The sequence below is a fragment of the Vanacampus margaritifer genome, chromosome 2, assembly GCF_051991255.1.
Source record: "Vanacampus margaritifer isolate UIUO_Vmar chromosome 2, RoL_Vmar_1.0, whole genome shotgun sequence".
NCBI lineage: Eukaryota > Metazoa > Chordata > Actinopteri > Syngnathiformes > Syngnathidae > Vanacampus > Vanacampus margaritifer.
Window position 1 is genome coordinate 35,220,619 of NC_135433.1, and position 13,467 is coordinate 35,234,085.

The following is a 13,467-nucleotide window of genomic DNA, read 5'->3' on the forward strand; positions in this document are numbered from 1 at the left end:
TAAATGCTGCTTACCGTAAGATAGTCGTCATCAAGTGCAGAAAATCTGACGCAACTATTTTAGTACAAAACCTTCAGGTTTCTGATGACAATTTACAAGCGTTTCCATCATTTGATAAGTCTTCATCTCGAATCAGACCACGTGATTATTTTTCATTGCTCCACAGATAACATGAAAATGAAGGTTCACTGCTATCTCTGAGTTTTAATATTGTCTCGGATATTAAACTTAAGGGAATGTCTGTTGTCTTCCTTCAGAATTAATGCAATGTTATTTTTCAGTTTGCTCAGTGCAGTGTACATGTCTAGTTATCATTATCACATCTATTTTCAGAGGGGGAAAAAACAAGCACTGTGGAAAACAAATGTACCAGTAAACATCGATCCAGTCTTGTTCTTCAATACAGTAGTGATTTTGCTGTTTGAGAGAAAAGGAAACTCAATTCAAACTTATTTCAGGAAAAAAATCATGACAGTTTAACTGCAAATGTGAAACAAAAATTTAATGTTTACGAACAACAGCCTTCAACTAATTTCTTCATCAACAGTGGCATTACAAAGAAAAGTATGGACCCATTTCCAATGGAATTCTAATTACACTTTAAACTGCAACGTCATATATAAATATAGATAAATAAAATTACCATTGTATAAATATTAACAAGACCTCACAACCAACTTCAGCAATGTGATAAGCTGCAAGTGACTATCGGCTTTCTTTGAAAATGCTGCTGGTGCTGCCACGTAACTGGGCGAGCAAAGTGTGGAAGTCGGTCTTCTCCGCTGGCGCTTTCGGCTTTCGTGGGACGGCCTCGAGCTTGGTGCTTTCCAAGGAGAAAGTAGGAGGAATGTTAGTGGTCACGTCTGAGTCGTCTGCGCTTTCTCCACTGTGAAATCCCTCAACATCAAGACCCGCGCGACTCGACTCAAAATTGCGCTTATCGTCATCGTTGCCACTGTTGTTCTGCGCTGGGTTGTTGGCGCGGTGATGTTTCTGTGAACTGCAAAAATCATCTCTTGCCCTCTTCCTCCGTTTTATCTTCCTTTCGTTTCTTGCTGGCACTTTGCGGGGCCGCCTGAGGTTCCTGACACACACATTCATCACATTTGACAGAAAAGATGTCGATTATCCTGTCGATGATAGGAAATGTGACTTTTGAAGCCTCACCTCTGAAGGAAAATATGCAGCCTTGAGCACAAGTTTTGATGCCCATCCTGCTTTTCTTTTTTCTTCCCCTTTAAACGTGTGCAAAGATGGCGCACAGAGTGGGAAAGCTTCCTGACAAAACAAAATCTAGAGTCTTCATTTACACACGGATCACAGGACACTTACAGCATTCCACCAAAGGTTCGACTTACCCTGAGTGAGGTAGCCTACTTGGTGCCCATTTTTTGAGCAGGACCCACTGATCACACGTTAAGGAGGTGGGATCTGAGACACAAACCAAACAAAGTAGTGTTGTGTTTTTGTCATCTGATGCATTGTGAAATTTGTCACTTTTTTCTTTTTCTTTTTTAACTTAGGACTGCCACCTCTGGCCTAAAACGTAACTGCATCCTGTGCCTAGTTAGAGTATGTGTGCTCCAATAAACTTTTCTTTCTTTTCCGGTTTTCTTGGGAGTCTGAGCTTGAGTTTGGGCTGTGTTTGTTTGTCGTTTTTTTCAGTTTTTCCATCCCAATTGTGTCATCCGCTCGCTAATACAACGCTACTAGACCCACCACTCCACCTCCAAAGAAACTGGGGAATGTTCGCCCCATACAAGCTGATAGGCATTAGCGCAGTTAAAAAGTCAGGGTTCTTTGTACTCAACTGGGTATTGGTGGAGCATGCATGATGTAGAAAATTTTAAACTCCACAATGCATCTTTAAGGCGCCCAGTTATTGCATCTACCTTTTGGCATTTGTCGACACATTCCGGCAGAATTGGAATTCTCACAATGGCGTTTGACATCAACTTTAATATAAACAAAACTGTACAGTCAGTCTAAAATATAGACGTGACTGACTAAATAAGTTCATGTGATAGCTTAATTTCCATGTAATCGGTTTGTACGCTTTGTCACTTAAAGACTAATGTGGCAGCATTTAAAATAGAAGCACCCCACAAGTCTCAAATCATAACCTTTTTTATGTACTGATTTTATGTAATGTTTTTTTTTTTTCAAAAATAGCTTTTAGTTATTCTAGTATTTACTTAGGCATACTGAACTTATTGGGGTCACTTTAGAGTAGAAATTTTATTTTATAATATTATTGTGTGCATTTGTGTACTGTCTTTTGTTTTTGCTGGCTGCATCACAAATTGCACCTTGGGGACAATAAAGATGTCTTAAATCTCAAACGTTACTTTTTGGCCATAAGAGTGAGTCTGAATATAAAACTCAACCCGCCAAAGTGTCAAGTGAGAATGACGGCGTCATCCATCACTGATGGAAAACAACCCACAATAGCCGGTGTAGCAGATGTTCATGTCAGGCCCCGGGCTCTGTAACACTGACTTTCATCTATCGCGGGTGGATCTGGGACACAAACCCCCTGCAATAGACAACCCCAAGTACACTTACTATTATCCAAGCATTTATCTTTGATGGGCCTTTTCAGCCTCTTCGCCCTCTGGTAGAACTTCCGGCAGGATGGGCATAGGTCTGTTGGTGGTCTTCCATTTTTCTTGGGAGATGTGTCATTCAGAAGGGAAGGAGCAGTGCTACAGTCACATTGCTCATATGACTCATCTAATCCTTGATCATCCACTTGCACACTACTACCCTCTTCAGAATTCTCCGCCACATGACTATTGATGACATCAATAATGTCAGGGGCGCTGTTATCGTCCTTATTAATGTTGCTGTTATCAAATGTCGTCCTCCTCTTATCTGGAACCAGGCGTCGGACTTCACCTTCATTCAGGTTGAGACTTTTGTCAAGCTTCTTCTTCGAAGCGGTTTTAAACCTGTAAGCGTGACGAGTCTTCATTGTGACTCTCCAATTCAGGCTGTACTCTAAAGAGCTGCATAACCAAAAAAAAACATAAGAGTTTTATCCATCAATGAATCCACAAAGCAGCTACTCAACATTTTAAGATCCAAGTGGATACTTTACCAGGATCGGCAACTCGCCGCCAAGCGCTATTTTGCCGTGAGTCATGTGACAACTACAAGAATTCTACGCCAGTGAATGTGTACAAACTGAACGTTTAAAGTGGTTGCCCCAAAAGTGCTAGGTCTCGGGTTCAAATCCCACTTTTTACATTTAAAAAAAATGACTATTTCTTGCATCCAGTCGGGAGTTGCAAATGAGCAGTTTAGTTTTCCGTGTATTGAAGAATTGAAGTTACTGAATTTTCCACATTTAGTAGAAGACGCGATTGTTGCACAAAATAGGAAAAGTGCGTCCAACTTAATGCCGATAACAGCCTCTTTTTTATTGCAAAACCAAATGAAAACTTCGTGCAAATACACAGAAGGGGGTGAAGCGAAGCAGGAACCACGCCCAGTGACTCGAGCCAGCGATTGACAAAAAAGCAGTTCACGGCAAAATAACGCTAGCAGGAGAGTTGCCGGTCACGGCAAAATCCACTGCCTTTACGTTAGACCTCACCTTTGAAGGAAAACATTTAGTTGTTTTTTTTCACTGTGTGATTCAACAAAAACTGATCCATATTCGGTATCATCTGGACTGCTGTTGAATTGAGGACAACAAAACCACTTGAACATTAAAGCCAAATGGAGTCGTGAAGGTGAAATGAAAACAGCAACTTCTGACATTTTAGACCACATAATATTAACAAATATTTGTATCTCATTAGTTAAATTCACAATTTTAAGCATGCCGGCTTGTCTAACACTGCTGAAAACATTTGTAGGTAGCTAAAGACAAGAAGCGTCTGTATCAGAACAAAAAAGAAAACGGCGTTCAACTCACTTAGACGGTACGCCGCCTGCCTGTGTTGGCGAACTTGGCGTTTTCATAGCAGCACTCCACGTCAAACTTTAAATCTTAACATTATACCACATAAGCTCAACGACTTTTCTTTCAGAAATGTTAATATTCATTTTTGAGTTCTTCTTCTTCTTCTTCTTCTTCTTCTACTTCTTCTTCTTCGCCTAATGGCGGACTTAAAGGGACATGGCTCCACTACAGTATCCATTCTCTGCTACTTGTCTGGATGGTTGTGTTAATGGAAAACTGTCACTGAACACTGAGAAATCAGCGCATTGCCGTCACCAAATGGTCTGTACTCAATGATGTCGATCGTCTGCTCCACAGCAAACTAACGTTAGTAAACACTAAACAGCGTTTAGTAAACACTGCCCTCTCGCGGTATTAGTCTATCGCTCTATCACGTCACATACAATAAAATAACAATACAATTCAACAATTCGATACATTCATTGTTTGAGAAAAAAGACTGATAAAAGTAGGACAGACTCCCTTACTTGAGTACAAGTAAAAAAACACAACTATGAAATGTACTTATTGATACATAATAAAACAAAAAATGCGCACAGAAGTTTCCCACTTTCATCAACTTGCAAGTGAAGTGAATATATGCATCGCACTCGCGAGGGGGGAAAACCATAACAAAAAATAAAAGAAAGAAAAAGACAAATATATTACCTCATTAGCGGCTGCACAAAAACTTTTACATCCATGAGACTGTTTTTTTTATTATTATTATTATTATTTATTATTATTATTATTATTATTATGACTATAATGCCAGAACCTTGTGATTTTCCTTAAGGCTGCACAATTGCATTAGTCACGTATCACCCTTGAATCAGAGAACAGCAATATTTCTCTAATATAAGGCCAGGTCTTGCGTCTCTGAATCTGTTGCGCTAATGTAATGGTTACATCACTGTTGTCGTCACTGCCTTTAAAGATCCCCATCGTTCAAGATCTCAACTGGTGTTGACTGACTCTTCGTCTTTGTTTTTCTTTTTTAACCTTGTTAAAACCTTGTGGCAGTTGAAAACGTAACTGGCTTTTTTTCTAATTTAAAAAAACCCACATTTTTAGGAATTTGCTTTTAATTAAGAAAATGGATGGATGGAAGGCAGTAAAAGTCATTTAACAATAAACATGGAAGAAAACTGATGCCTGAATAAACCACTTAAGTGAGCTATTGTAGTTCAGAGCTACAATAACAAACTATTTGTTGTTAGTAACATTTTGTCAGCTAGCAGTTCCGCCTATTGCTCTCTCCAAAGACCTGGATCAAGCTATGATCACTCCCCAAGGCCAGTTTTCCCCATCTTTTGCATCTGATGTTTTGTTCTATAGCAATAATAATGAGCTACAGCGGCTATGAAAAGTCTACACACCCCTTTTCAAGTGTACATGTCTCGACTTTCTTCCAGTTTAGAATGGGCACTGCCCTTGGCTCCTTGGGCTCGACAACTCCTGCTGCCAGCATTTCTTAGATCTTCTGTTCAGCCGATTCCTGTTTGGGTAATGAAAGAGGAATAAATTTATTTTGTCCTCTTTGCGTGTTCGAAAACTTGAAGACAGATTTAATGTAAGAAAAAAACACCTTTGCAAAAATGATTTAATAAAAAAAGGTCAGAGATTTCTGGACATTCATTACAGACTCCAATTGCTTCACTTAAACAGGTGGAATTTCAGAGTGTCGAATGTCGTTTTTATGTGTTGTTATTCGTTCGATTTGTATTAGGTCGCTATATTATCGCATGTGCTGTGATGCCAGATCATCAACATTAATCGTTTGGAGATGTTATTAGTAATATTACCGTCCAATTAATTTATCCCGTTCAGCGTTTATTAAACGGTTTCATTTATTTTATTACGTAAATTTGTATTATACAGCTGTTTTATTTGCAAAGCAACATTTCAGCAGTAATCATTATTTAATACACTTTTCTTAAAGTTACGTCCGGGATTTTCCTCTATATTAAAATACATATAACTCTAATACTTTTTCTAATTCGCGGTCGGCGTTTACGGAAATACAAAGTTAAACTGTCGCCTTTGAAACCATCGAACAGATTACATATCTTATTAGAATAAACCAACCTTTTTCACAATATAATCAAGTCCCGTTGTTCAATATTAATTACATTTTTTATCATTATTCGACGGTCGATTATATAACCTAGAAGCTTTAGTCACGTCTAGCGGAAAATCATTTAATCCTTCAGAATGAAAGCGCACCGTAGCCCCAACATTATTATAGCAACTGCGCATGCGCTCTCAACTTTTTCATAGCGTCATCATGTTCTCGCTTTACGGAAGTTCATTTGGGTCCAACAATTTTGTTACGCGCTCAAAAGAGCGTCCTTAATTTCTATTAATTATTGACTCCCGTATTTTATCAGCTTATTATATTATATTGTAGTTAAGTTGTATTAATATTTAGAAATGAAGTGACGTCTCACTTATAACAGAATTAGTCAACAACATATCTCATCGCGGTCCCTTTAAGAATAACCGTGACGTCCGATTATTGTATCACAAGACAAAACATATAAGACAAACAAATAACATGATCTCCTCCTAAAATAATAAATACTGCTTTAAGTCAATCAAGAAGCAGTCTCTCGGCTGCAAGGAGCGAAGCGTTGTTTCCAACTTTGAGGCAAGCCTTATTATAAAGAGACTGCCATGTGTTTTCCGTAATTAATACTGCTTGCAGCCTGAATGCCACAATTATTTGATTCAATTGTGCAAATCCATCGTAACGCACCATCGTAGCGTTACGCTATACTGATTTTAATCAATCATGAAGCAGTCTCTCGGCATTTTAATAGCGTATCATCTTTGTCAATGAAATGTGTACGTCTATTTCAGCCTGTCTGTTCACAATTGTTTGATTCAATTGTGCAGAATCCTCATCTGCGCTGAGCAAAATAATCCATCATTCAAGGATCTATTATCGATATCTTCACAGCGGGCGATCTAGCCGCTGTGTCAATCATAATCTTCCTAATTCCACCCAAGAATCTTAGACCTCTAATTTACGTCTGTTTGCCATTCATTCAAGCAACCTATTACGATGTACTACCAGCGGGCGATCTATCCGCTGCTTCGATCCATAATCTTACTCTAATTCCTTCAAAGAATTTTAGACATTTAATTTATGTCTGTTTGCCACCTCAGCGCGACCTTATTTCATCTTCATTTCATTTTAGCGCATTACCCAACAACGTGACGGCATTTCCGTATACAATGCTTACGTCACCACGTACGTGTACAATTCAAACACCGTGGTAAAATCCGAAATCTGGGACTTCGCGTCCAACCAAACGACTTCAAAATTTATCACTATTTTCCTTACACAAATTCCATCCTCAATATAATTTTGCAAGACGAATTTACCAGCCGCAGCGTTCTCAGACAGACAGAACTCCTAAAACGTGGATAAAGTGTCCACTTACCTTGATTAATGTGACCGGGAGTTCCATTCGTCTGTGAACGCACCGCTACAAAACGTCGTTCTACGTCGGGGTTCACCATTTTGAAAGAGGAATATAATTATTTTGTTCTCTTTGCGTGTTCGAAAACAGATTCTGTTCTCAAGGACTAAATGTGTTTTCGCACAAAACGCTGAGAAGGAACTTTTTTAGACCAAATAGTATGTCCCAGTTTAAGGTCAGATTATACCGAAATCAACACCACTTGCTCTGCACAGGACACAAAACATTTCGACAAGGTTAATACTGAAGAATTTAAATGTTAATAATGTGTAACAATGGTTAATATATGAAATGAAGTATCAAAAATGTTACAATATCTATTAGTAACGTTACAGAAGGATGAATGCAGAATGCCGATCCTCTCATGCGTCGCACCGGGCCAAATTGGTACATGTACAATCCTCATAATTGACAGCAAAGATGTCAATGAACAGGTATAACAGTTCCCAAAGATGGACATTCTGGTTCTCATTCAAGCCTTCACAGCTCATTCACAGTTGAAAGACTGCCTGAATGTCGGACACTTTGGTGCTTGGCAGTAGTAGCATGATGTGCTAGCTTTACACATCGGTAGCAAAACCAGGGAAAGGGTGACCTGGACTGCTATGCACGGTATTGACTGTACCCCTTTGCTATGGCATCTCCTAATATGTATAGTGGCACTTGGAGAGTCCATGCCTCCTTTTGCCAGGGGGTTACGTATCTCTTCAAGGCGCCCCCACACTGTTATCCCAAATAAATAAGCAGAACTAAATAAAAAAAGTGAGGTAATTTGTTGCATGCAGAATGTGGGAGGAGACTGGAGTACCCGGAAAAACATGCAACCTCCACCCAGGAAGGCCAAAAACCCAAATTTAATCTCACAAACTCTGCAGTGGGAGGCAAACGTGCTAACCAGTTGGCCACCATGCCACCTACTATGAGCATGAATCAGATTAATTTTGAACACGAAAAAATAAAGTGGTGTGCTATTGTCCTAATCTGACCTAAATTATTATTAATGTATTCAAACGTTAACTAGGTAAAGAAACTGAGAACAGATTATCATTTACAATGTCAACTGTAGACAGATTAAAATAAGGCAATTATTTTAATTTTTTTTACAAAATACCAAGTAAAATAAATTATGAAACATATACACAAAGCATAAAATAATACATTACATATATTAAGTTTGATTTTTAGCATGTACCATATAAAAATAATTTTATCTGTAAATATTACCTTTTTTGAAAAAAGATTTTTCTCAATTTTTTTTTTTTAAGTAACAGCAAATTTATGTTTTTAAGTTATCCATAGCCAAATACTAGTATACTGTTAGTTCAATCTAATCAAAATGATTAGTACAAATTACTCAAAGCCTAGTTTTAGTATCCAAGCATACGAAGGTACACCAACTTCAAAAAGTTAGTATATATATATATATATATATATATATTGCGGTCTGTCTGTCTCTTTCTCTTTCTTTCTCTTTCTCTTTCTCTTTCTCTTTCTCTTTCTCTTTCTCTTTCTTTTTCTCTTTCTCTTTCTCTTTTTCTCTTTCTCTTTCTCTCCCTCTCTCTCCCTCTCTCTCTCTAAAAACTTTTTTTTCTCCCCTGAACATGCTGGTGTTCATCCTGTTGCATTAAACTTAACTTCTTAGCCATTTCCAGGGCTCTAAAAATTATCCACCTAAAAGACCATCCTTTAGTATGTTTTTAAGCTTGCCAAAACAAAAGGGAATATTTATATCATTTCTCTGTGGCAATCCTATGCAAAGTTCTCACTCTTAAGACTAATCCTAAATCTTACATCAATGCTTAATAACTCAAAACCTGTGGGGAGTTAAGGACACATCTTTCAGAATTTTATATACAGCTTGCTGAGACGAACACGTGAATATATGGATCATCTCTATGCGACACTCCTAGGCAAAGTGCTCCACTTCACATTGTCATTTGAAAGGCTCATATAATGTAGGTAACTGTATCCGCCGTATTCAACGTTAAGCATAAATGAGCCTTTGTCTGGTCTATTCCAAATAAGTATTTGCTCACTAATAAGGTGAAGGAAGTGACTGAAATATTACACAAATATTATTATTATGCATGTAGTTTCTAGGGCGCCACAGTGGCTGACTGGTTAGCACGTCCGCCTCCCAGTGCAAAGAACGTGAGATCGAGCCCGGGCTTTGGCCTTCCTTGGTGGAGTTTGTTGTTGTTGTTTGTTGTTCTCCCCGTGCTTGTGTGGGTTTTCTCCGGGTACTCCGGTTTCCTCCCACATTACAAAGATATGCATGGCGAGTTAATTGAACACTCCAAATTGTCCATAGGTGTGGATGGTTGATTGTTGAAAGATATTATAACATTTTTAATACCTAATTTCATATATCAACTATTGTTACACATTATGAACATTTTAATTCTTCACATTAACCTTGTCGAAATGTTTTGTGTCCTGAGCAGAGCAGATGATGTCGACCTCGTATGGTCTGGCCTTAAGATGGGACATACTATTTAGTCTAAAAAAGTTCCTTCTCAGCGTTTTGTGCGAAAGCACATTTAGCCCTTGAACCAAAATTTGTCTCAAAAACACACGCACACACTCCTTAGGCTGGTATACACTGATTGGTCCAAAATTCCTTGTTTTATTTGTACACGCACATCTTGGTCATGAAAACAGAATTTGCTTTGAAATAATACGCACACACACTTTTTACTTTCTTCATCAGTCACGGCCACCGTGAATTTGATTCAACTTGTTTGTGAGATGTTGTTATGGGGAAAAATAGATCCTTCAACTATATAACATATTCAGTCCCGAATACATACACCGAGATCTGACCTTGTTTACGCCATCTGCTCTGGAAAAGTACTGAGATATGTTTTGTCTACAAATAAAAGAGGGGAGGTCCTAAAACAATAAAAGCCATCCACCACCCGGAAGAAGACACATTTGACGCTCTGAAATCCCACGTTTTTTAAGTGATGTAATCGGAAGCTGTTATCTGTCCAGAGATTCTCTGTTTTTTATTAAATCATTTTTGCAAAAAGTGTATTTTTCTTACATTAAATCTATCTTCATTTTTGGAACACGCAAAGAGGACAAAATTCCTTTATTCCTCTTCATTGTCTCTGTGTGCCCTGCGATTGGCTGGCAACCAGTTCAGGGTGTGCCCCACCTACTGCCCGAAGCCACCTGGGATAGGCTCCTGTGACCCTTGTGAGGACAAGCGGTTAAGAAAAATGATGGATGTAGATTCTAATTTAGATGACGGTTGAATCAACATTGATCTTGTGTGATTTATGGTTGAAAAGCTCAACATTTTATCAACCTTGCGCTTTCTGTATAATTGAAACTTTAGATCTCAACGTAGATTCAATACTTAAGTTGAACTATGTTTTGTTGAAGAAAATAATATTTTTCTTCCGCGTGTTTGTTTTCTTTCGGGTAGTGAGAATGTTGGTTATCCGAATGCAGGCTGGAGATTGATGAACAGTCACTTCGAAGCTTTTATTTCTACAGAACATTCCGGGCACAAGTGAGTTCCCAGACAAATGGCGGCAGCCTCTCACTAGTGCGAAGTTACAGCGGACTCACAACATTCTTATACTATCTTGAAGGGCGGTACCACAAAACCCCCAAGCCCCCAGCCCACCCGGAGTTCACCAGACATGAGATACAACTTTTACAGACATCATTCAATACACATTGACTTCGACCACGAACAAATGGTCTATTGTTGTGGAAATAGAGGAGGCCCCCCAGACAAACCGACCCCCGGCATAAGATAAGATTTACAAAGAAATCATACTAACACATTGACTTCAACCACAGACAAATGGTCTATTGTTGTGGAAATAGAGGAGGCATCCCAGACAATGCCGGCACCAGCAGAAATTGTAGCATCACTCACAAAGACACATACACAGATAAAAGTTCGACTGAGGAAATAAATAAATTAAAACAGTTATGACTAAATCTGGGCAGAAGACCCTCTTCAGTTTTTCACTTTTGCTAACAAGAGTATAAAAAACTTTTTTTTTTTTAGAAATACAGATATAAAATGTTTGATTAATCGTGAGTTAACTATTGAAGTCATGCGATTAATTACAACAAAAAATTATAATCACATGACGCGACTTAAAGATTATTAAAAATTATGGGCGTCAAGCGATTAAAACTTTTAATTGTAATTAATCGCATGACTTCACTAGTTAACTCACAACAAAAAAATATATATAAAAAAAATACAATTTTAAAATTTAAAAAAAAAACTTAAAAGAAAGAAAAAAAAACCTAGGTAATTCACAATTAATCACATATATCTGTTCTAAATGTACAATAAAAAAATATAGTTTTTTATACTCTTGTTAACAAAAGTAGAAAAAATGCTAATCTAATAGAAATATTTCAAATGAATTTTTGACGACTAGAGCCGTCAATGGCAGTGAATGAGTTAAGCAGGTATAGTTTCGAAGTCAAAATGTTGGTATCGTGACCACACTAGTTCACACAATATTAGAAACATCTCTTAGTTGATGCAGTGCTGTGCATTCTTTAAAATCATCGCACTTGTAAAATTTATATCACATGGCTTATGGACGCCATGTTTACATTCCTCTCCTCCACTTGGGCAAGCCATCTGATTGGTTAACCTGAGTTGACGGTGATCGGCAACACACACAGTCTTTTTCTTTCAGTCATGTCATCCAACGGGAGGTTATAAAATTTGATTTTGCCAACCATCAATAGGATTTTCCTGTCTTAAGGTTTACTCTTGATCTAATCTTGACTTGAACTTTGGACCTTTGGACTCAATAAAGGAGCCCTTGATACAGCCCTGATTAGCAGTAAGTGGAAAAGCTCTCTGACCGCCTGCGTCAATCCAAACTGAGCAATATACAAAGACAGGTGTGATGCAGCTCTTGCATTGAATGTCATCAGTGGACTAATAGGTATTTTGTATTTGTGTTTGCAGCGTCTGAACCTGAGCTCCGTCCGCAGGATGACATGCCGTACAAATGCACGTGTGCGTCATACCAGTCACTTGCCAGCGACTTCAGCATAATACATGAGGGGTCTGAAAATCTGACCTGCTCATTTTTCAAGCAGCTGAAGTGGCCAATGTGTCTTCACCCAACTTCTAATCTGCAGTACAGAAAATTTAGTTAATAATTGACTAAAACAATAATTGTAAAAAATAAATAGCACCATGGTTGTTTGTTATTAGAATGCAGTTAATTATTGTCCATTAAGTAAACTATAATTAATAAAGCAAAAAATAGGAGAGTTAATTGCTATTTACTCTTAGTATAAACTTTTACATATTGCATGTACTATTCAAATAGAGAATGTTAGAGGATAAGCTTTTTCCTCTGCGTGTTTGTTTTCTTTTGGGTAGTGAGAATGTTGGTTATCTGAATACAGGCTAGAGACGATGAACAGTTCTTTCAAAGGTTTTATTTCTACAGAATATTCCGGGCACAAATGAGTTACAGACAATGGCTGTAGCTTCTCACAAGTGCGAAGTTACAGAGAACTTACAACATTCTTATACTATCTTGAAGGGCGGTACCACGAAGTTTCCAGTAAACAGTTCAACAAAGTTTACCGGACGTGCGATAACACTCAAGAATACTATCCAGACACAGAACAAAGCTCATTTGCGGAATAGAGGAAGTTATTCAGTCATGACTACACCTGGCAGAGATAGCGATATCACTCAAGGATATATACGCAGAACAAAGCTCTACTGAGGAAATTAAAACAGTTCTGACTAAATCTGTGCAGAAGACACACTTCAATCCCCCTTTCGGACTCGAAAGAGTCCAACACATGAAATGAACAAAATTAAAAAAGGTACTAGCGGCGTCATCGTTGCAGACGGCTGGCGCAACATTAAGCAAGGATTGTGTGGAAAGATTGGACATTATCATTTTAGCAGTAGAATAAGAAGCAAAAGCACGCAACCATGAAACATCCCTTTAGCAGTGAGAGAAGGCTGTTTAGCAATATGTGGCATTAAAGAACAATTTGATTCATTAAAAG

At 38.1% G+C, this 13,467-nt stretch overlaps 1 protein-coding gene across 3 annotated transcripts; it reads right to left on the reverse strand.

The window, feature by feature from the left end:
• Nucleotides 1-481: 481 nt before the first annotated feature.
• LOC144044607 (uncharacterized) lies at nucleotides 482-6,204 on the reverse strand. Of its 3 annotated transcripts, none has more exons than XM_077559121.1 (7): nucleotides 6,038-6,201; nucleotides 3,923-5,447; nucleotides 3,599-3,679; nucleotides 2,566-3,008; nucleotides 1,359-1,431; nucleotides 1,168-1,293; nucleotides 482-1,084 (listed from the first exon to the last, which is right to left on the reverse strand). In XM_077559121.1, the coding sequence occupies exons 2-7, from the start codon at nucleotides 3,967-3,969 to the stop codon at nucleotides 706-708; spliced, it is 1,149 nt and encodes a 382-aa protein (XP_077415247.1). In that variant the 5' UTR covers nucleotides 3,970-5,447; nucleotides 6,038-6,201; the 3' UTR covers nucleotides 482-705. The 3 variants fall into 3 exon arrangements, with proteins under 3 accessions (XP_077415247.1, XP_077415248.1, XP_077415249.1); XM_077559122.1 differs by having other exon boundaries at nucleotides 1,168-1,278; nucleotides 6,038-6,200; XM_077559123.1 differs by lacking the exon at nucleotides 3,599-3,679 and having other exon boundaries at nucleotides 6,038-6,204.
• Between the last annotated feature and the right edge of the window lie 7,263 nt (nucleotides 6,205-13,467).